This window comes from Microcaecilia unicolor, chromosome 3 (assembly GCF_901765095.1).
Source record: "Microcaecilia unicolor chromosome 3, aMicUni1.1, whole genome shotgun sequence".
Lineage (NCBI taxonomy): Eukaryota > Metazoa > Chordata > Amphibia > Gymnophiona > Siphonopidae > Microcaecilia > Microcaecilia unicolor.
The window spans coordinates 31,574,943-31,599,905 of record NC_044033.1 but is presented as its reverse complement, the minus strand read 5'-3'; the positions used below and the strand labels follow the sequence as shown (position 1 = coordinate 31,599,905).

At 45.3% G+C, this 24,963-nt stretch overlaps 1 protein-coding gene across 1 annotated transcript in view; it reads right to left on the bottom strand.

The window, feature by feature from the left end:
* Positions 1–24,233: 24,233 nt before the first annotated feature.
* Positions 24,234–24,963, bottom strand: part of PRKCE (protein kinase C epsilon) — a 915,268-nt gene continuing 914,538 nt past the window's right edge. The window contains exon 15 of the mRNA XM_030195809.1: positions 24,234–24,830. Coding sequence (XP_030051669.1) covers positions 24,684–24,830 — 147 coding nt within the window. The 3' untranslated portion in view covers positions 24,234–24,683. The remainder of the gene's footprint in view (positions 24,831–24,963) is intronic.

Genomic DNA, 24,963 nt, shown 5'->3' with positions numbered 1-24,963 from the left:
ATTTCACAAAGTGACTCATTTAACAAAGTAATTAACCCATGTCTAAACAGATTGGGCAATTAAATTGTTCATTAAACGAAAATGTTTTATGATTTTCACAAAATAAAATATAGGATTTCTCAATTCTTATATCCTGAGCCAAAGAACTCCAATAAAAAGCAGCTAAAGAAGAATAAGATTCACCATAATTTCTTTTAGATAACAAGGGTCCTGTTTACTAAGGTGCGCTAGAGGCACGTTAGTACACGCTAACCATGTAGGCAACCATACTATTCCTATGGGCGTTTACACGGTTAGCATGCGCTAAAAACTCTAGCGTAGCTTAGTAAACTGGGCCCTAAGGGACCATTTTACTAAGACGTGTAGACGTCTACACGCATCCAATGTGCATCAAGTTGGAGCTACCACCCGGCTACTGTGTGCCCCAGCCAGTAATTCCATTTTTGATGCGCGTTGTAAGGAATATGAGGGGGGGGGGGGGGTAGGAGGGAAGACAGGACGGGAGAAAGGAGCAAATCCTATTCACCAGAGAAGTGGAGAAAGGAAAAAGACTACAATTCCTACCAGTCCCCAAGAGGAGCGCAACCTAGAATGCAGGACTACGTTTCCCAGCAGTCCCGGAGGGAGGCATACCATCGCAGCAGGGACTTCCATTCCCATCAGCCCCCGGAGGAGGTTGAGAGAAGGACAAGGGTGGGGAATTGGAAAACCCTGACACAGAGAACTAGGCTAGGGGAGGAGGTCTTGCATCTGCCCAATCAAGGAAAGGAAGGGCAGCTGGGAGAGGGGTGTGGGGAGGAACCCATGGACTGGCAAGGGGCAGAAAAGGGAGAGGAAAGAGAACAGGAGGAGCCGATGGATACCTCAATCTACATTATCCCAATTGCAGGAATGTTAAATACAAGACCCTTTTTGCTTCGTCCTTCCCCTACATTAGTCCAAAATTCTGGAATGTTCTGCCGAGACAACTAAAAGAACTAGTCGACCACCACCTGTTCAAAAAGACTTTAGAAACATTCTTATTCGCCAAAGCTTATTCCACTGGCAACTCCTATATTTAACCTCTCTCCCTTCCTGACTGTATATGGTTATTTGCCGGTTGCTTTGCCTCTGTCTTTCACCCCGTGTTTTCCACTGTTCCATTCCCTGCCTGTCTCAATCTGAAACTGAGTCATCTTTGCATTGTATTTTTTCCTCTTGAATTATTGTAAGCCACATTGCGCCTGCTCCTGTGGGAAAATGTGGGGTAGAAATGCACCTAAATAAATAAATAAATAAGCCATGCAATGAAACACCAGGCCACCTTTGCTGCGACAGGCATGCATTAGCGCCAAACACAGCTTAGTAAAAGAGCCCCTGTGTTTCCTTTTTTTCTTGTTCCCTGTCTGTCTCAAAATTTCTGTAACAAGTGAGTGCTTGTGAATTTTTTGGATAACGACAAATAATAATAAAAGGCCAAATGGGAAGTAAGAGCTCCGTGCACACGTCCAAAGAAAACAAATGTAGTAGCAGACATCAGCGCGTGAACTGGAATGCTGTCCTGTGCAAAAATATTAGCCTCGTGAAAATGTTATATTTTTATTTGTTACATTTGTACCCTGCGCTTTCCCACTCATGGCAGGCTCAATGCGGCTTACATGGGGCAATGGAGGGTTAAGTGACTTGCCTAGAGTCACAAGGAGCTGCCTGTGCCTGAAGTGGGAATTGAACTCAGTTCCTCAGGACCAAAGTCCACCACCCTAACTACTAGGCCACTCCTCCACTGTTGCTACTATTTGAGATTCTACATGGAATGTTGCTATTCCACTAGCAACATTCTATGTAGAAGTCGGCCCTTGCAGATCACCAATGTGGCTGCGCAGGCTTCTGCTTCTGTGAGTCTGACGTCACGTCAGACTCACAGAAACAGAAGCCTGCGCAGCCTTCTACATGGAATGTTGCTAGTGGAATAGCAACATTCCATGTAGAATCTTCAATAGTAGCAATATTCCATGTAGAATTTCCAATAGTAGCAACATTCCATGTAGAATCTCCAATAGTATCTATTTTATTTTTGTTACATTTGTACCCTGCGCTTTCCCACTCATGGCAAGCTCAATGCGGCTTACATGGGGCAATGGAGGGTTAAGTGACTTGCCCAGAGTCACAAGGAGCTGCCTGTGCCTAAAGTGGGAATTGAACTCAGTTCCTCAGTTCCCCAGGACCACAGTCCACCACCCTAACCACTATCCACCACCATTTTTGTGAGGGTAACATTTATACACAGAACAACATTCTGGTTCATGAACAGGTGTGTTCTGGCACTTTTGTTTTCATAGAAACATAGAAACGTGACGGCAGATAAAGGCCATATGACCCATCCAGTCTGCCCATCCTCTGTAACCCCTAAGTCTTCCTGTTCCTAGGTGATCCCACATGCTTATCCCATGCCTTTTTAAATTCTGGAACAGTCCTCGACTCCACCACCTCCACCGGGAGGCCATTCCACGCCTCCACCACCTTTTCTGTGAAATAATACTTCCTTAGGTTTCTCCTAAGCCTATTCCCTCTTAACGTCTTCAGACATGTGCGCAGTGAAGCCACCTCTGTGGGTGTGTGTCTGGAAGGCTTTCCCGGATTAGTGTGCAAATTCTGCGTGCTTTGAATTTGCATCTCATTAGCTTACTGCAGGGTCATGGAATATTTTGTTGTTAATCTCACCGTAGAAGCCATGAACTCAGCCATGGGCGCACAGCTCTACCGCGTGGCTTTCTGCCTCGACCCCTTAATGCACTATGATTGTTTCTATTACAGATTCTAGTTACAAACTGACACCCTATTATTTAATATATCCAATTACACAGTAGATGGACATTTTTCATATAGCTCATTTAGGGGCCCTTTTTCTAAGGCGCGGTAGGCCGAGGCATCCCATTGTAGTTTGGCCATCAGCATCTGGTACTCCCACGTAAAAAAAGATTTTTTATTTCTTGCCATGGGAAGCGTGTATGGGAGCAGAGGTTAGGCATGCCTGAGCTAATTGTATATCATGGGCATATTACTGTGTGTTACCCCATTAGCGCAGGAGTAGCGTGGGAGCCCTTACCGCCTTCTAAATAGGTGGCGATATGGGTTCGCAGCAGTAATGGCCATGAACTAATGGGTTAAAACACAACACCACAAAGAGGGGAATTCAAACTACTTATGTCAAATACTAATGGAGAAACAAGTTTGAACGAAATATACTCAGTGATGGAATTCCCAAACACTCCCACTACTTTCAAAATGAAAATAGTAAATAAATACTTACAAACAGAACCTTTGAGAAGTTTGAGGTTCTGTTTGTAAGTATTTTATTTACTATTTTCATTTTGAAAGTAGTGGGAGTGTTTGGGAATTCCATCACTGAGTATATTTCGTTCCAACTTGTTTTTTGATTAGTTCAAGAACTAATGGGGAAATTAGGTGTCGTCGTTGATGATACGTTGAAACCTTCTGCTCAGTGTGCTGCTGCGGCTAAGAAAGCAAATAGAATGTTAGGTAATATTAGGAAAGGAATGGAATACAAAAATGAGGATGTTATAATGCCTTTGTATGGCTCCATGGTGCGACCGCACCTCGAATATTGCGTTCAATTCTGGTCGACGCATCTCAAAAAAGATATAGTGGAATTAGAAAAGGTGCAGAGAAGGGAGAAGAAAATGATAAAGTCCCAGTAGGTAGAATCCCATAGTTTCTATTGCTCAGAGCAGAAAAGACAGAGTGTGGTCACAACCAACACTCTGGTTCTATATTTACAGGTGCTCGTGAAATGAGGGGCAGTGTACATTATTCTCCCTATCCTGTGTCCCAGACAACCAGGCCCGCCGAGAGACTGGGCCGGGCCCGGGGCAAGGCCGCCCCCGCCCCCCTGAGGTAGTTGTCGTCGTCGCCGCCCCCCTCTGTCCACCACCGGGCCAGGCCCCCCTGAATTCAAATCTTAGCGCCTCACCTCAACCTCGCTCCATAGCTATAATTCGGGTTCCTCTTTCCCACATGCATCACTTTGCACTTGCTCACATTAAACGTCATCTGCCATTTAGACGCCCAGTCTCCCAGTCTCGTAAGGTCCTCTTGTAACTTTTCACAATATTCCTGTGATTTAACGACTGAATAACTTTGTGTCATCAGCAAATTTAATTACCTCACTAGTTACTCCCATCTCTAGGTCATTTATAAATATGTTAAAAAGCAATAGTCCCAGCACAGACCCCTGGGGAACCCCACTAACTACCCTTCTCCATTGAGAATACTGACCATTTAACCCTACTCTCTCTTTTCTATCTTGTAACCAGTTTTAAATCCACAATAGAACACTACCTCCTATCCCATGACTCTCTAATTTCCTCTGGAGTCTTTCATGAGGTACTTTGTTAAACGCCTTCTGAAAATCCAGATACACAATATCAACTGGCTTACCTTTATCCACATGCTTGTTCACCCCTTCAAAGAAATGTAGTAGATTGGTGAGGCAAGATTTCCCTTCATGAAATCCATGTTGACTTTGTCTCATTAATCCATGCTTTTGAATATGCTCTGTAATTTTGTTCTTAATAATAGTCTCTACTATTTTGCCCGGCACCGATGTCAGACTCACCGGTCTATAATTCCCGGATCTCCTCTGGAACCTTTTTAAAAAATCAGCGTTACATTGGCCACCCTCCAATCTTCCGGTACCACGCTCGATAAACATAAAGGAATCCTATTCAGAAGGAATGGATCCTAAGGAGCTTAGCCGAGATTGGGTGGCAGAGCCAGCCGGTGGTGGGAGGCGAGGATAGTGCTGGGCAGGCTTATACGGTCTGTGCCAGAGCCAGTGGTGGGAGGCGGGGCTGGTGGTTGGGAGGCGGGGATAGTGCTGGACAGACTTATACGGTCTGTGCCCTGAAGAGGAAAGGTACAAATCAAAGTAGGGTATACACAAAAAGTAGCACATATGAGTTGTCTTGTTGGGCAGACTGGATGGACCATGCAGGTCTTTTTCTGCCGTCATTTACTATGTTACTATGTTAAGGATAAATTACATATTACTAACAATAGCTCCGCAAGCTCATTTTTCAGTTCTATCAGTACTCTAGGATGAATACCATCTGGTCCAGGAGATCTGCTAGTCTTCATTTTGTAGAACTGCCCCATTACATCCTCCAGGTTTACAAAGAATTCATTAAGTTTCTTCGACTCGTCAGCTTCAAATACCATTTCTGGCACCAGTATCCCACCCAAATCTTCCTCAGTGAAGACCGAAGCAAAGAATTCATTTAATCTCTCCACTACAGCTTTGTCTTCCCTGATCTCCCCCTTTACTCCTCAGTCATCTAGTGGTCCAACTGATTCTTTTGCCGGCTTCCTGCTTTTAATATACCTAAAAACATTTTTTACTATGTGTTTTTGCCTCCAACACAGTCTTTTTTTTGAAGTCCCTCTTAGCCTTCCTTATCAGCGCTTTGCATTTCACTTGACATTCCTTATGTATAGTATACATTGTATTAATCTGTATAGTATACAGTGTATTAATAAAGCTTTTAGTGCACAAAAATGAGCACAAAATACAGAGATTAAAATTGCTGTTTCTAGCAGCTATAAGAATTTTTCAAGCTGTTCCAGTGATATTCAATTGTTATTTAATGATATTTATATCGACAAATGTGAAGCTTTCAAAAAAACAGTCCTATAAGTAAAAAAAAAAATGGGCCTCCACCTTTTAAATCACCGGCTAAAACAGCTTTATACTTGTTACAGATGAACCAACAATTAAAAAAGACGACAATGTGGATGCAGCAGCTCATAAGTTTGCTTGCTTGGGTAAACGGGGATGACAGCTGCGCTGGTAAAGGGAAACTAGACTGTCTTAATTGGCATCCTTGCCTCACTTCCACTCCTGTTTATTGAACATCCTTGAGCACGACAGCGCTGAGAACTTTCTGTTCTCAACCCACTCATCCACTCCATGTTTTACCACTGGGCCCTGCGCATCAAAGGCACATGGCAAAGGCACATGGCAACCTGCTGTGGGGGGGGGGGGGGGGGGAATGGATGCACGTGGCACTACAACACTACAAGCTTTTCATTGGCAATGAAGGAATGGAGGACACCTCTACTGCCTGTGAGCCCGCCCATGCATAAAACCATGGCACGTGCGTGACCTGCCCAGAGGAGACTGGGATGTCGCAGACTGAAGGTGAGTATGGCAATGCACCTTCCCGGGGTGCAGGGGGAGAAAAGGCAAGGAGACAGATGGAAACCCGTGGTGGAGGAGTTAGTCACACAAAGGTTAATCTAAATAAAAGCTTGATACATCTTGAATTGGACTATGTGACACAAGTCGGTTCGGCATGTACTGTTCACTGTTGGGGGGGGAGGGAAGGTCGCAGAAAAGGGGGGGCATGCAGGAGAGGATAGAAAAGTTTTTTCTACATAGTAAAATCTATATAGCCCAACACAGGAAGGGGGAGATGGTGAGTGTTACTATCCAGAAGGGGGAAGGGGGGGGGGGCAATGCATGAGAGGTCAGAACAGTTTGAAGACAGTAACAGCTAGCCATGATGAATCTAAGAACCCAATATTTATTTATTTATTGCATTTGTACCCCACATTTTCCCCATTTGCAGACTCAATGTGGCTTACATAGTACCGTCAAAGATGTTTGCCCAGTCGGTGGATAACAAATACAAAGTTGTATAGTGATCGTATGAGGTATAAGTGGAGGGTCGGAATGGATGAAGATTGCGTGTTGTCCTGTTCGATCATAGTCTTGCTGTGTTGGTAGGTGAAGAGGGTTACGTGGGGTCGTTGGGGTAGGTCTTTTTGAAGAAGTTGGTTTTTAGTGATTTCCTGAAGTTCAAGTGGTCGTGGATTGTTTTCACAGCTTTTGGGAGCCCATTCCATAGTTGTGCGCTTAGGTAGGAGAAGCCGGCTGCGTAAGTTGTTTTGTATTTCAGTCCTTTGCAATTTGGGTAGTGTAGATTTAGGTAGGATCTTGATGATCTTACTTTGTTTCTTATTGGTAAGTCTATGAGGTCTGTCATGTATTCTGGGACTATGCCGTATATGATTTTGTGGACTAAGGTGCAGATTTTGAGGATGATCCGTTCTTTGATTGGGAGCCAATGCAACTTTTCTCGGAGGGGTTTGGCACTTTCGAAGCGTGTTTTGCTGAATATCAGCCTGGCTGCTGTATTTTGGGCGGTCTGGAGTTTTTTTTATATATACTATCTCATTCTCTGTTCCTTCTGTGCTTGTCTCCCCTTGGCAGGCAAGAGAAGGCGTAGCCCTCCAGATGGGGAGGGGGGGGGGGTGGGGAAGGAGGTGAGTAGTACTAACAAATATCGTCTATTTAAATCATTATACACAATGGAACACAATAAAAACAGCAAACCATGTACACATCTGTTTACTATGGGGCTCATTTTCAAAGCACTTAGACTTACAAAGTTCCATAGGTTACTATGGAATTTTGTAAGTCTAAGTGCTTTGAAAATATGCCTCATCATATCTGTCCCTTCTAAATTAGTACTGTTTTTACAGTGAAGGAGGAGGAGCAAGACAGGCCATCCACCAGCATAATCGGATCCCCGTGCAGATCCAGCGAGTTTCTCTATATACTTCTATTGCACGGATGATCAAAGGTCAATGCGAGCAGAAAAGGACATTAGCCAACATTACATCCATAACAATGTTTTCACAGTTCCAGGTGTTTCAAGTACCAGTACCCCTCCGTCCGAGGGAGATCGGTTTCTGATCGAGGGGGAGGTATACCTTGACCCCCCCCCCCAATAGAAATGCCACCCTGGCTGGAGAGGGCATGGTCAGTGTTCTTGCACCTCTTCTTTAAGCTCCAGTGTAAGTAAAATGATATCCTTTGGGGGAGGGGGGGGCTTGGGGAGGGAGGAGGGAGAGAGTGCCAGCATTGTAGCAAACAATGAGCAGGTAAGTTAAGCATGCAAGATATGAACTGCTGAACAGTGAAAGTGGTAACAGTAATAGGTATTAAAGCATGCAAGATTTGAATATAAGAACAAATACACAACAGAAAACATTAACAGTAAACTAGTGTGTCTTAATACGTGTTCCACTTAACCTTTTCAGGTTTTACGATAGAACACCGGAGGACTCGGGACACTGCAGTGTGGCCACCCCCGCGATGCCGTCAAATTCAATCACCCACTGGAACACCAATGCCGGAAAGCACTCCTTCCTTCTCACCCCCTCCTCCATCTCCTGCGTCTGACCTCACACCCCCTTTCTCCCCAACATCCTCTTCACAATCCAACTCCAAACTACAGCAAGTACAGGAAATGCTCAGGCACATACAGGATGAGTGGCGTGACCTGGCCCAGAGGGTGGATGCGATCAGCGAAATGGCAGGATCAGTCGCTGATCGCATCCACCGCTCCGTGCCGCCTCACGACCCTCCGCAACATGAGAACGGTAATGTGTGTAATCTCAAAAAGACTAAATGAAAATGTTCCTACGGGGTAACCCCTTAAATGAGAACTGTAATGTGTTCAATGTTCTAATTGATATCGATAAGAAATGTTATTATGGTACAAAACACTTAAATGACAAGTGTTATGTGTGTAATGTAAAAAAAAAAATTTCAAAATGGGTGTGGACATAATTAATCACTTAAAACATCCCCAGTGGCGTTCCTAGGGGGGCGGACACCCGGGGCGGCGCCCCGCCCCCCCGGGTGCAGTACCTCCCCCAGTGCAGCGTGGACCCCCCCGGGTGCAGCACCCCCCCCCCGCAGTGCGGACCCCCCCCCCCCCGGGTGCACGCTGCTGGGGGGGTGCTGCAGCGCGCGACTGCTCAGAGTTCCCTGACTTCGCACGTTCGCTGCAGCTCCCTCTGACCCGGAACAGGAAGTAACCTGTTCCAGGGCAGAGGGAGCTGCAGCGAGCGCGCGAAGAAGTCAGCGAACTCAGAGCAGGCACGCGCCGCGGCACCCCCCCAGCGGCGTGCACCCAGGGTGGACCCGCCCCCCCCCCCCCCCCGCGGTACGCCACTGAACATCCCAAAAGTTTTTTTTACACATTCAAAAATGTATAACAATATATTTAGCATAAAGTGGTAGTCATCACAAACTCACTTTGGACTAGGAAGGAAAAAGGCCTCAAAGAGGTCCAGGATATAACAAATCCTATAGAGCTAAACAGATCATTACGATCAACTCTTCATCATTGGCCACCAAAAAAAACCTTCCAGGATTGCTTCCAATAGTTTGGCCGTAACAAAAATCTAGTTTTATTTAAAAAAAAAATATTTTTTACTGCTTTTAAAATTTTGAAGTTTGTTGAAATAAAGAAGTTTGTTGGACACCATCTGCGAGAGGATTCCTTTTTTCTCCACTGTTTTTGCCTGGTGAATTCCATTCGTCGGTTTTTTTTCCCTTCTGTTTGTTACCCACTTACCACACAGCCGTTTCAGAAGGGAGCACTTCCAACCGAGGTGGTGGTAAGGGCTCCTGCAGTAATCCGGTAGTACAAAAACAGAAAATATATTTGTAGCGCTGGAAATGGTGCAGGCTGGGGGGGTGGGACCTACCGTCGGGTTCCTGCCCTGCTCGTCCCCTCACGTTGCATATACGCTCATTTTAATGAAATTGAGCATGCACGTGATGTGTGGTGAAGAGCAGGGCAGGCAGTGAGTGGAGAGCTGGAGACCAACGCTGGACAAACGCTTCAGCTGGAGGTGGTTGGGGGCCCCCACCAGCCAAACCAGGGGCCTCGGAGCCAGTTTGGGGGGCCCAGGCCCCCTTGGCCCCCCGTAGCTATGCCACTGGATTCAACCAGCCAAAAATGTCTCCTGGACAGTTAAACAGCCTATTCAGGGCTAATTGCTCATTTACTTAACTGGTTAGTGTCACTAAAAATAACCGGTTAACACCAAACTATAAACCAGCTATTTTTCAGGGTGTTCCAGTCAACGTAGAATGAGAGGACATGAAATGAGATTGAAGGGGGGCAGACTCAAGAAAAATGTCAGGAAGTATTTTTTCACGGAGAGAGTGGTGGATGCTTGGAATGCCCTCCCGCGGGAGGTGGTGGAGATGAAAATGGTAACGGAATTCAAAAATGCATGGGATAAACATAAAGGAATCCTGTTCAGAAGAAATGGATCCTCAGAAGCTTAGCGGAGATTGGGTGGCAGAGCCGGTGGTGGGGGCGGGGCTGGTGGTTGGGAGGCGGGGATAGTGCTGGGCAGACTTATACGGTCTGTGCCGTGAGGATGGCAGATACTAATCAAGGTCAGGTATACACGAAAGGTAGCACATATGAGTTCATCTTGTTGGGCAGACTGGATGGACCTTGCCGGTCTTTCTCTGCCGTCATCTACTATGTCACTGGATAAAAGTCAGTCCTATCTTTATGAGGTGTCTAATAGCTGGTTAAGTGCTGAATTCACCCCCTGGAATTTCCCTAAAATACCTGTTTTTGTGTTGGACATTAACTGGACATTATCAGTGGCATTATCTGATTAAGTGACACGACTATGACCAGTTCGCCGTGAACAAGCGATTTAACCAGCCAGGAGCTGTTTCTGGCCAATTAAATTGCTTTGACTATCAACCCCCTCTATGTTTAAGAGATCCAGTGGCATATCTAAGAAAGGAAAATGTGCATGGGTGCAAGGAAATGCCCTTCCTAAACTAGTGCTCCCATACTGAATCTGGCTTACCCAGTATCATAGGTGCCTAGTATAAGAGGCTTGGGGAGGCTAAGCCTTCCCAGCCACAAGCCCCCAAATCTCACGCCAAGTACTCGGCTCTCCATGTCAGGGTCGCTTCAGGTGCTGGCATCTCTCATTCCCTGGGTCCAGCACCTCTCTTTCCTCCTCCATTACTTCTGGTCCAGCGTCTCTCTCGCTTTTTACCCCCTCCCATTGCAGTATCTGTCCCTCTCCCTCCCTCCCTCCCTCCCCATGGTCCAACTTGATTAGCTCGCCATTGGTACCAGCACTGTAACAACTAAAACAGCCTGCTTCAGCCTTCCTTGTGACTCGTCTCACCACTTTTGATGTAACTTCCTGCTTCCATGGGGGTGGGGCACATCTCAAGGAAGGCCAAAGCCCCAAAGCAGGCTTTTCATTGTTACAGAGATCTAATCAAGTTAGAGGGACCAAGGGAGGGAACGGGACAGATGCAGCAATGGGGGGTGGGAGGGGGGGAGGAAGCGAGAGAGACGCTAGACCAGATGTAATGGAGGAGGAAAGACAGGTTCTGGACCCAGGGAGAGTGAGATGCAGTAGGTGCTGCTCTACTGGAACTGGAGGTTGGGGGCAGACAGGAAGAGGTGCTGGACCCAGGAGGGAGATGGATATGGATAGATACTGGGCCAAGAAGAGGGGAGTGAGACTGAACTGGAAAAGGGGAAGATACTAGACCCAGGAGGGGAGATGCTGGAACATGGGGGGGGGGGGGGAGGAAGGCGAGAGATTCTGGAATCTGCAGAATGGAGGGAGAAGGAGACTGAGACCGACTGGATTGGAGGAGAGGAAGAGAGGGGGAAAGACACTGGACCGTGGGGGAGGGGAACAGGAAGGAAGAGAGGAGAGATACTGGCCCCATGGGTGGGATGAAGGGGACAGGGAGACAGAGATAAGATGCTGAGCATGGAGGGAGCATAGGGATAGGGACACAGAGGGGCAATGCTGGACACAGGAAGGATAGGGACATAGAAGGGCAATGCTGATCACAGGGGAAGAGATATGGACACAGAGTGGAAATGAAGCACAGGTCAACCAAGGGACACACAAAGGAGAGATGATGAATACAGAGGAGAAGATGGATGCTGAGAGGGCAGATGCTGAACATGGAGGGAGGAAGGGTTAGGGACAGGGACACAGAGGGAAGATGGATGGAGGACATGGAGAGAAAAGAAATGACAAATGGACAGGAGACCCTGCAGACAGGGGATGAAAACAGAGAAAAACAGAAAAGAGACATCAGGACCAAAGTGAATAGAAAAGTAAAATGCTCAGACAATAAAGGTAGAAAAAAATATTTTATTATGAACTTATTAATTGGAACATGTCAGCTTTTGGAATTATCTCCGATATTTTGCATTTGAGTTTCTATTTCTCTATTAGTGCTGCGTGAAGAGTCCGACTGCCTGAGATTTCCAGTTCTGTTTTTGCCTTCCTATCTCTATTACTGATGTGTGGTCCCTTGTTTCACATTTGTTGAGTGTCTGTATGTGTTTTGTGTCTGTGACCAAAGTATGGTATTCTGTTGGCATGTTGAGTCTTGTTGCAGTCCTGTTTATTTATTTCTAGGCGGTGTATTAGTGTTTTAGGGCATGGTGTAATATTGCTTTTTGAGTCCTGGGAGTTAGTGCTGTTTTGCAAAAACACACTCAGAACCTTACCATACTATAAGTTTATGTATAGTAACATAGTAACATACGTAGTAGATGGCGGCAGAAAAAGACCTGCATGGTCCATCCAGTCTGCCGAACAAGATAAATTCATATGTCCCAGTTTTTGTGCATACCTTACCTTGACTTGTACCTGTCTTTTTCAGGGCACAGACTGTATAAGTCTGCCCAGCACTATCCCCGCCCCCCCAACCACCAGCCCCGCCTCCCAACCACCGGCTCTGGCACAGACCGTATAAGTCTGCCAAGCACTATCCCCGCCTCCCAACCACCAGTCCCGCCTCCCACCACCAGCTCTGGCACAGACCGTATAAGTCTGCCCAGCACTATCCCTGCCTCCCCAACCACCAGCCCCGCCTCCCACCACCAGCTCTGGCACAGACCGTATAAGTCTGCCCAGCACTATCCCCGCCCCCCAACCACCAGCCCCGCCTCCCACCACCAGCTCTGGCACAGACCGTATAAGTCTGCCCAGCATTATCCCTGCCTCCCAACCACCAGCCCCGCCTCCCACCACTGGCTCTGGCAGACTGTATAAGTCTGCCTAGCACTATCGCCGACTCCCACTACCGGCTCTGTTTTGCAGTGGAGGAATTATGTGTTGGCCTTACTGAGGTGATGTCAAAACTTTAAGTTTTAGTTTGTCATAACATCAGAGGGTTGGCATCTTTGCACTCTGGTCCAGTATATTCCCTCCCTTCAGTACCCCCATGTCCAGCAATTCCACCCCCCCCCCCCCATCCCCTGTGCCTTCCCACTGTGCAGCCATGGAGTTGTCAGACAGCTTTGAGGAACTTGAGGTTCATGAAGAGCCTGTTGACCTTGCAGCTCCCAATCTCATGATCCAGCAAAATCAACAAGGTCTCGGAAGGTGGCAGGGGAGGGGGACGACAAGTGTGTGAGAAAGAGGCAGCCTGGCTGTGGGGAAGTGGGATGTGAGACAGGGAAAGAGGGGGGGCAGATGGACTGTAGGCCTCTATAGAGGTGTGGGCATCATCTACTGATACTTTTTTAAAAATCCACTTTAATTCAATTGCCTAAGGGGTCCTTTTCCTAAGGTGCACCGAAATGTGGCCTGCGCTGGTGTAGATGCGTGTATTGGGCGCACGCAGGTCCATTTTTCAGTACTCCTGCAAAAAAAGGCCTTTTTTTTTTTTGGCCGAAAATGGTGGTGCGGCAAAATGAAAATTGGCACGCGTCCATTTTGGCCATGAGACTCATGCATTAACCGAGCGGTAATCGTCAGCGCAAGTACAATGCCGATTACTGCCCGGTTAGTGCCGTGCGAGGTAAAATTTGCAGCATGCCTACTGGACGCGCGTACAAAATGAAATTACTGCCAGGGCCATGCGATAGTTCCAAACTGGCACGCACTGGGCACCCGTAGGCACCTACGGAGCTTAGTAAAAGGACCCCTAAGAGTCCTATATATATCTACTGAAGCTTGCACTGTTTAATTTTCTTTGCTACCTTATTCTTTGGCATATGCATCTTAATATCTAAATTTAATAAAAGGTATCTGCAACTATTTTGCTGGCCTTTCTCTGTTTTCATACAATTAAGGACTCAGGCCTCACCCCGCCCTAGCCCCGCTCATTGTAAAAGTGGCACTTTGGAAACGAGTCTCTCTCTCTTCCTCACAGTATCAAAGCTTGAACTTGTCTGTAAGGTACTGATCACCGGTTAGTCATGGAACTACAAGTGGGAAAGCATCAAGTAGATTAATCTGTTAAGCAACAATTTTGTTGAGCGCTTTGGAGGATTAAAGTTCAGTTTTTGTGTATAAGGATTACACAAAATTGCTTGGAAAATACAAAGAAAAGACACTTTGGCAACCCTTGTTTATTAACCCAACAGTAAATCAAGTCATTAGATACTGTATTTGTTCATCTGCTGTGGTAAAAATCTTAGACCCACCTTGACGCTTTCATCAGTCGCTGTCTGTGGGCGCTGGTATGTTAATCGGCGTACCACTGAGGTTTTAAGGAAGCCAAGCAACTGGGCACAAGGAGGAAGGAACAATGCCAGCAAGATAAGATCTGCTATGAAATGGAATGACTAACAGGCTAGTCTGAAATCCGAGGAGTAATTCTTTTTTGGCTGCTGTTTTTCTTCACTAATGTATACAGTACTTCTTAGCTGTTCTGCACACCTTACGCCAAGGGCAAAGATGTAGTGGCTGACATGCTGAAACACAGCCCTTACCTTTAGAGTGGAAAGAAGAAATTACCTCCTGGTACTAGAGTTATCTGCCACTTATCAACATTCTCCACCACCGCTAACTCCAGACTCCGCCCCTTCTGCCTCGCATCACCTTATGCCTGAAACAGACTTCCCGAGCCCATACGCCATGCGCCCTCCCTGCCCATTTTCAAGTCCTTACTCAAAGCCCATCTCTTCTCCCTTGCTTTTGGCGCCTAACCACCTTCCCCATTCATGATACCTACACTGACTACATAGTTTGTTACCTTTAGATTGTAAGCTCTCTTGAGCAGGGACCGTCCTTCCCCATGTTTAAACTTGTACAGCGCTGCGTAACCCTGGCAGCGCTATAGAAATGCTAAGTAGTAGTAGTAGTAGATTTTAGACTGTTGCATTTGTAAATGGAGCAAATTTATAGGCAGTTACAGGCACAAGTTGGATAAACATAAAATTCAATAAAGACAAAGTAAAAAAAAAAACATCGGGGAAGCAAACCACTTCTAATAACTATACTTAACACATGTCCCATACCGCATGGTATTCATGTAGAAACAACATTCCTACTGTATTTTCTTTATTTTCTTTATTTATTTATTTGCATTTGTGTCCCACATTCTCCCACCTGTTTGCGGGCTCAGTGTGGCTTACAATACTTTGAGAATGATGGAAGTACAATTGGTTACAGTACGATTATGGATTACATTATGATGAGTTATAGAAGACAGAGTAAATACAGGATATCATTTGGGAATAGAGCATCAGAAGATAACAGTGGTGAGTTGAGAGGGGGACAAACAATATCGAGGGAACATAAAGGTCTAATATTTTTATTTGTGGGTAGGGTTTTAAGGGTGGTGAGGATACGGGAAAAGAGACTTCAGGATAGAGTGTTTTGGTGCGTATCTATTGGTTTGTATGGACTTCATGTGTTTTGATCCTTGCCGTAGATTTTCTCAAAGAGATAGGTTTTCAGTAGTTTGCGGAAGTCGGTCAGTTTATAGATCGTTTTCAGATTGCGTGGTAGTGTATTCCAGACTTGTGTGCTCATGTATGCGAAGGTCGATCCGTGCATTTGGTTGCTGTGGGAAAACCAATGAGGGGGGAAATTCGATTATGCCCCCTCCAGGTCTCTCTCAGCCAATCACAGCGCGTTTAGCTGTCACCGGTGTCAGCTAAACGCGCTGTGATTGGCAGAGAGAGACCTAGAGGGGGGCATAATTGAAAGGGACGTCCAAATAGTTTTTTTATTTGGATGTTCTTGCAAAAGAACACCCATCACAAAAAATCTGGGGGAAAACGTCCAATTGCTCGTCAGGGCCGTCCTTTTTTAAAAAATGTTTCAGTGAAGGACGTCCATGTTAGGCGTCCTCGCACATCCCGATGTCGGCGGTGGTAATTTGGTGCAACTCTCACCCCCCAGAGCTGCACGTTCCCAGGGAGGAGGGTCTGCACGGTCAGCCGCAATCCACCCCCTTCTTCCGAGAGTGGGGCAGCAGGGATCACCGGCTGTACCGGCGGCTGCAGCTTGCGCTCCGGCCCGCGGCTCTGACAAGTGCTCGTCAGGGACGTCCTTTTTGGACGTCTTTGGCATGCGCAGAGCAGCCAGCATAACACTTGGCAGCTCTGCGCATGCTCAACCGGCCGACTGGTTTCCGAGGGAATAGAGAATGCAAGTGAGCTACAACGAGCATCTCATTTGCATTCCATTTCCTTATTGCATGGCCGTTCCATACCGATTCGCTATGGAATCGGTAAGGGAATGGCTCTTCCGAGGACTTTAGTGTATCTAGCCCTTAGTGCATGCCAATCCGGGTGCTACAAAATATTTGTATTTGGGGGGGGAGGGGACTGGCATGTCAGCGGGTGGAGAGTGGGCATTCCTGTGCTAAATAGTTAGCACATCCACATTAGCAGACTGGTTAGAGCAGGATTACCATATGAACCCCAACCACCCATAAAACATTAGCGCATGGCCATTAACACAAAATATAGAAAATCGGCCACTTTATAGCTGTGGTAAAAATGGCTTTAGCGCACAGGGGAGACCCACAAAAGGGCGTGCTAAGGCCAGCTTTTGCTGCAGGTTAGTAAAAAGGCCCCCAAATGATTTCCACTGATTGCCATACCCACTGCAAAAGCGCCTTTCAGATTTCATACACAGTTTCTAATTTCCTGTGACCTATTTTGAGAGTATTTTGTGAAAAGTTTAAAAGAGTGAAAAATGCAAAAACACTATGGGGTAAATTCTATAAATGGCGCCTAAAAAATAGGTGCCGAAAAAAACCTTGCTAAAGTGGCATTATATAAGCCACGCGTAAGGTTCAGTGCGCTTTACAGAATACACGCATAAGCGGAAAATCGCAGGTAAATTTAGGGCCCTGTTTACTAAGCCGTGCTGTAGGTGTGCTAGTGGTTTTAGCGAGCGCTCATGCTAGAGACACCCATAGGAATATATGGGTGTCTCTAGCGTTAGCGCGCATTAAATTTTAGTGCGCCTTAGTAAACAGGGCCCACGGTTATTTGCACCAATGAAAACGTGGTGCAAATGCCCTAAATTTACACACAGAGCACCACTATTATGTAATTACATGTGTAACTCGAAGCCACATCCCCGTTCCACTCCAAAACGCTCATGACCTTCCATTTGCACACCCCCTTATTTGGAATGTGTGTAATTATAGCTATGTCATGCAAGGTTCCACGTTAGGAGTTATGGACGAAGAAAGGGATCTGGGTGTCATCGTTGATAATACACTGAAACCTTCTGCTCAGTGTGCTGCTGCGGCTAGGAAAGCGAAAAGAATGTTGGGTATTATTAGGAAAGGTATGGAGAACAGATGTGAGGATGTTATAATGCCGTTGTATCGCTCCATGGTGCGACTGCACCTTGAGTATTGTGTTCAATTCTGGTTGCTGCATCTCAAGAATGATATAGTAGAACTGGAAAAGGTGCAGCGAAGGGCGACAAAAATGATAGCGGGGATGGGACGACTTTCCTATGAAGAAAGACTAAGGAGGCTAGGGCTTTTCAGCTTGGAGAACAGACGGTTGAGGGGAGACATGATAGAGGTATATAAAATAATGAGTGGAGTGGAACAGGTGGATGTGAAGCATCTGTTCACGCTTTCCAAAAATACTAGGACTAGGGGGCATGTGATGAAACTACAGTGTAGTAAATTTAAAACAAATCGGAGAAAGTGTTTCTTCACCCAACGCATACTTAAACTCTGGAATTCATTGCCAGAGAACGTGGTGAAGGCGGTTAGCTTGGCAGAGTTTAAAAAGGGGTTGGACGGTTTCCTAAAGGACAAGTCCATAGACTGCTACCAAATGGACTTGGGAAAAATCCACAATTTCGGGAATAACTTGTATAAAATGTTTGTACGTTTGGGTAGCTTGCCAGGTGCCCTTGACCTGGATTGGCCGCTGTCGGGGACAGGATGCTGGGCTCGATGGGCCTTTGGTCTTTTCCCAGTGTGGCATTACTTATGTAAATTTTAGACTCAGATTCCATGCTTAACTTTAAGTGCATTATTCCCAATTAAATCTAATTAGTGGCAATAATTGCTTGGTAAAAAGACATTGGCTCGTTATCCTATTAAATTCCTTGAACAATTTTTTGGTGACTTTTACAGAATCAGGGGGAATACACAGCTAACACAAACAAATGTATTCAGAAAAACTGTAACCAGACAAAATCCCTCCAATTTATCATCATCGTATTTATTAGGTTCTGTAATGATACACATTCACATCCTTTTTGAATACAGTACATTTGGCACAGTAATAATGTTTACAATGAAATAACATAGATGGCAGAAAATTTAAAATACATCCTTACGAAAAAAAATTCCTGTACAAATAAAGCATCACAATATGAAAACTAAAACTGAAAATACAGTTTATATTTAGCTAAACCTATTTGCACATAATTTAAAAAGAGGTAATTTTTTTTTTTAGACATTTTGGAGAGAATGCGGTTTTCACTGTATGGAGAAAATGTGTTTACACTTTTAAAAGTCTTTTAAAAATCAAGTCAACAGCGATGCCTCAGCTTTTTTTTTTTTTTGCCATTCTTCACTCGTTTGACAAAAAAAAAAATATGAGGGCAGGGAAACCAAGTTTACAAGAAAAGGCGTAACAGCATGCCCAGTTTATGAAGAAAAACATCTTTAAAAAAAAAATGTTCAAGGTAACAGACGGACCTGTTAATGTAAACCCAAAAGAAAAGGGTCTTCTGCTTGTGCAGAAGAAACCCTTTGCCCATGCAAAAGGTTTAACCTTTCTACCTTGCCTACCTAGCAAACATCATGCTTAGGAAACAAATGCAGGTGCCTTAAGACCTCTTGAAATACAAAATGTCATTGCCAGAAAGAGACCACACTAAAAATAAAAACCATGCGTCCGCTATATGAAATGTTCCCTCCTACCTATTTTCCCACTGCCCTCTCTTACCAGGAACTGCTAAACCCGTTTGTAGAAAGGCCTGTCATTTCTTACAGACACTAACTATTTATTTTTATTACATTTGCACCCCGCGCTTTCCCACTCATGGCAGGCTCAATGCAGCTTACATGGGGCAATGGAGGGTTAAGTGACTTGCCCAGAGTCACAAGGAGCTGCCTGTGCCTGAAGTGGGAATCGAACTCAGTTCCTCAGGACCAAAGTCCACCACCGTAACCACTAGGCCACTCCTCCGCTCACTAATCCACCATGCAATAGTTTGTCTTTCTAGCCAGTCAAGTCACCCGTTGGAAAGGACACTTAGCATTGTGGTCAGTTCCCGCCCGGATGGCCAGAGCTAATTATGGCGCAGAAACACACGGAGCCAATAGTGAGACCTCAAACTTCATGGGTAGCATTACTGTTTTTACTTCCATCCCACCCCCCTTAAAAAAAAAAAGAGACGTCATGAGATGATGCAATTATAACGATGTTTCTGTGCTTGTACTCAATTCCAGAAGTGCTTTTTCCTTCCTAGAACACAATGTTACCGACGATAAATTATATTAATCTACATTTCGATCCATTACAGATCACCTGTCTTCAAACAAAGGAGCTGATAGAGCACAATATTTACTTATCTGAAATCATCATAAGACTGTATAATAATTACACCTGAGTTTAAAAAAAAAAAAAAAAAACAACAAAGTGGAACTTTATGTCATTATCGGGAACAGAGCATATGAGCAGCCAGACACAAAACTGACACAAAGTAACTCCTTATCCTTGAGACTCAAATTGTCTCAGAACTCCAATAACCCAGGATCTTTGTCCACCGTTGTCTCGGAAATTCCTTTTTTTTTCCCATCCTATCTCAGTTGTATCTTTTATAAGAGTTGAATAGAACTATACAAGAGATTTAGTGTAGCTTAACAGGCTTACATCTTTTATAACAAAAAAAACCGTTTTCATCTCTCGACGGCAACTTGAACCAATACACATACAAGAGTATTGCACATGGACGTTATAATTATTCTTTCATAGACTACATTTTTTTTTTGTAATAATATGCCCATACATGCAGCGGTTTGATACCTCTATATTCAACGAACTCCACAGGCCTTGCAGCAAACACTATATACAAAGTCTCACCTGTACAAAAGGCAAAAAAAAGCTTTTTTTTCAGTGCCACTTTGCCACTCACAAGTATATATATATATCTATCTATATCTATCTATATATATATATATATTCTGGGCAGCCAAGGATCCATGTGTGTCAATAAAAATGAACCCCCCCCCCCCCCTCCCACTAGCTGCCATTTATCAGTCCAGTAAAATAGATAAAGTGAGCTCAACAATACACGTACACACAAACACGGGGAAACTCCTGGAGATAAATGTACATAACACTGTCGGCATATCTATAGGAGGTAACTTCACATTCTTGTCCTTATCAGTTACCCATTCTTGAGTACGCAAACACACTCGATACACACACATACAATCAGCCTACATTGCCAAATAATGTCAGTTTTGAACATCTGAGCTTCAGTCTTTCAATACACGTTCACCAAATACAGGGTTTACGCTTGGCGTGGTGTTTTTTTCATAGTATAGTTTTCATATTTCGTGTCTAAGAGACAGTGGTGCTGTGGTATTTCTAAGCCTGCAAAAAAAAAAAAAAAAAGTAACACTCTGCAGTTGAAAACGCACACAACTCAGGCGTGGGCTTAAAATTCCAAGCGAAGTGAGGAAAAGGGGGGGGGGGGGAAATACCACTCCGATAAGCACACTGCAACACGCATAGCTTCTGACACGGATGTGTTACGCTTTCCGGCAGAAGGGAAGATGAATGCTCTGTCTTTCTGTAAAAAGTAAACCGGGTCAAACAGATTGATTAGTAAGCCAGGAAGGAGATGGTTTCAGTGAGTTTCCTTTTAAAATTTAGCCCTTTAAAATCTTCCTATAAAATACAAAAAAATGGCTTTTTAAATAAATAAATAATTATACTGCTATTTTTCATTAATCTTTCTTTTTTTTTTTTTCATGGTGGATTTTTATGAGAGCTGTGTTATCAATACCCTTGCACACCACTACTGGCAAGCAGAAGTGACCATGTATGCAGTATAGCAGCGGTCTTCGAGGTTCACAACATACATACATAGCAACATAGTAAATGACGGCAGATAAAGACCTGAACGGTCCATCCAGTCTGCCCAACGAGACCCAGCCTGGTTTTCTACAATGAATATGTATGAGATTCATGAGCGTAGCCAGGCCCACTATTTTGGATGAGCCCACAGCTAACTTAGATGGGCCCTTCCATGGCACAGCTCCCCCCCCCACCCCCCCCAGAGATATAAAAAAATATTATACCGTATTTTTCGGAATATAAGACGCACTTTTTTCCCCCAAACTTTGGGAGGAAAATGGGGGGTGCGTCTTATAGTCCGAAGGTAGAGATTTGGCTGGCTGGCTGGCTGGCTGGCAGGCCGACCGCCCTCCCTCCGAGTTCGGGATCGCCCTCCCCCCGGCCCTGTCACCACTTCTCCCCTTACTCACACGATCTTCCCTGGTGGTCTAGTGACGTCGGGGCAGGAAAGAGCTCCCTCTTTCCTGCCCAGCGCGTTGCTCTCCATCCTCCTGTATGCAGCCTGACAGTCTCGGCGAGATTCAAAATGGCCGCCGAGACTTCAATTCTCGGCGGCCATTTTGAATCTCACCGAGAGCGTCAGGCAGCAATGCATACAGGAGGATGGAGAGCAGCGCACTGGGCAGGAAAGAGGGAGCTCTTTCCTGCCCCGACGTCACTAGACCACCAGGGAAGATCGCGTGAGTAAGGGGAGAGGTGGTGACAGGGCCTGGAGGGCGATCCCGAACTTGGAGGGAGGGATTCGGACAAGACGCACCGGAGCACCTAGGTTTTAGAGGAGGGAAAAAGCAAATTTTTTTTTCCTATTTCCCTCCTCTAAAACCTAGGTGCGTCTTATGGTCCGGTGCGTCTTATAGTCCGAAAAATACGGTAGATTATTTTTTTCTCTGCAGCATCCCAGCATGACCACCCATCGCTGAACCCTGTCCCTCCCTGGTGTACCTTACAGGCGTCCCCGATGCCTGCAGTGATTCTATTATTGCTGCCTGCGCCAACTCCGCAGGCTTCCATCGGCCGGGTCCCGCCAGACAGAAAATGATGAAAGCGAGGGCGGGACCCGGCCGATGGAAGCCTGCGGAGTTGGCGCAGGCAGCAATAATAGAATCACTGCAGGTGCCTGGGACATCTTTAAGGTACACCAGGGAGGGACGGGGCTCAGTGACGGACGGTCAGATGCTGGGACACCGCAGAGGAGAGATGCTGATGTGGGGTGCTGCCGCTGGGTGGGCCTGAGCCAAGAATGGGTGAGCCTGTGCCCACGCAGGCCCACCCATACCTACACTACTGATGACACGTATTTGCATGCAATGGAAGCAGTGAATGCAAATTGATACCATACATATTCATTGTGGAAATCCCGAATACCAAGTTGGGTTGTGGACCTGAAGGACTGGATTTGAGAACCCCTGCAGTATTATATATTCTCAGAGAAATGCCATTCCCTTGGTGTGGATAGCACAGGTCACACAGTACTGCGCACAGGTCGCACAGTACTGCGCACAGGACAGGTTTTCCTCCTGTTAAAGCTACCTACATGCGCAGAAAAGAAACCCTTATCTTTCCCACTCTTTCTCTGAGCGTATGGCAGTTACATAAGCATGAAATGAGAAATACATACTTTCAACAGGTTGGCTCTTTTGCTGTGTTGGGAAAAGACTCAAGTTAACAGTGGATTTACTGGAACCAAATGATGGAGCCTAAAACCCGGCAGAGTAAACCACCGGGGTGGAGGAACAGAAAACACTACGAGTGTATCAACAGTGGTAAAGGAGAGCAGTGTAGAAGAAGGCACAGATTTTTATTTAGGAATGACACCTTGTAGACTCGAAAATGATTATTTCGACCACAGCACTGCTTACTTCCAATTATTTAATTAATGCATTCTGTTTCATTATTTATTTTTGTTACATTTGTACCCCGCACTTTCCCACTCATGGAAGGCTCAATGCGGCAATGGAGGGTTAAGTGACTTGCCCAGAGTCACAAGGAGCTGCCTGTGCCTGAAGTGGGAATTGAACTCAGTTCCTCAGGACGAAAGTCCACCACCCTAACCACTAGGCCACTCCTCCACTGTTGCTATTATTTGAGATTCTACATGTAGAAGTCGCGGCCCTTGCAGATCACCAATGTGGCCACACAGGCTTCTGCTTCTGTGAGTCTGACGTCCTGCATGTACGTGCAGGACGTCAGACTCACAGAAACAGAAGCCTGCGCAGCCTTCTACATGGAATGTTGCTAGTGGAATAGCAACATTCCATGTAGAATCTCCAATAGTAGCAACATTCCATGTAGAATCTCCAATAGTATCTATTTTTGTTACATTTGTACCCCGTGCTTTCCCACTCAAGGCAGGCTCAATGCGGCTTACATGGGGCAATGGAGGGTTAAGTGACTTGCCCAGAGTCACAAGGAGCTGCCTGTGCCTGAAGTAGGAATCAAACTCAGTTCCTCAGGACCAAAGTCCACCACCCTAACCACTAGGCCACTCCTCCACATTAAAGTTTGGGCCCTGTTTACTAACCCTTGCTATAGGCGCGCTAGCGCTTTTAGCGTGCGCTAATGCTAGAGACACCCAAAGGAATACATGGGTGTCTCTAGCGTTAGCGCACGCTAAAAATGCTAGCGCACATTAGTAAACAGGGCCTTTTGTTTTCCAATGAATGTACTCATTTTTAATATCCTTTTTTGTCCTTATGAATTAAGTTTTTATGTATATAATTATTTACTTTAACATAGTATGATATTTATATATTTATATACCTGTTCACTTTTTCGAGTTTCATCTCTTTAACATTTGTACTTCTTCAATATATTTTAGGTTTCTGATGGATTTTTATGCTTAAAATATTGCTACTGTTTTTCTTCATGTACGCTTGTTTTTAGACTCCTGAGGCAGCACGGCTGGTGCCGAAACAACTACTACTACTACTACTACTTAACATTTCTAAAGCGCTACTAGGGTTACGCAGCGCTGTACAATTTAACATGGAAGGACAGTCCCTGCTCAAGGAGCTTACAATCTAAAAAAGACAGGTGTACAATCTAAAGACAAGTGTAGAGTCCGTCTGGTGGGTGATACTATATTTCATGAGAGGTTAGGTGCCGAACGCGGCATTGAAACACAGCCCCGTGTCAAGTCTACAAGGTGTCATTCCTAAATAAAACCTGTGTCTCTCGGATGGAACTGCCTTCTTCTCCACTGCTCTTCTCTACCACCCACCATACCCTCCCCCTCTTCTTATAAACAGCAGAATGTTACCTCTGCTGTTGCTGACTGACAGACAATCTTTCTGCATTGCTGATGGAAGAGAGAAATTCCAAGCGCCTTCAGAACATAAAATTAAAAGAGACAAATACATCAATAAATAGTTCAGATAGGGGATGCAGGCTCAAGGACGGAGAAGTAGTTCTTGCTCCACTGAATGACTTGATGATCTTCTTAGGACCACTTGTATTTTGCAGCATCGTTCCTCTGGGACTTCACCGCCATCCCTAGGGTAGTGGCTCCTCTCCAAAATACGAGAATCCTTTAAATTCATCCTGATTGATTTGCTTAACGATGGTGTCATCCACCGGCGTTAATACTGGCTCTTCCCGTGTAAAATCTTGATCAAAATTATTTACATCTCTTTTGGTTTTCTAAGAAGGGAAGGAAAAAGAAAAGGATGCTTGTTATTTTTGAAATGGCAGACAACCTATTACGAATCCACATATGAGCAATGCAATTATTAGTTTAGAAATAAATGGTCAAAGTAACTACATGTTACCTATT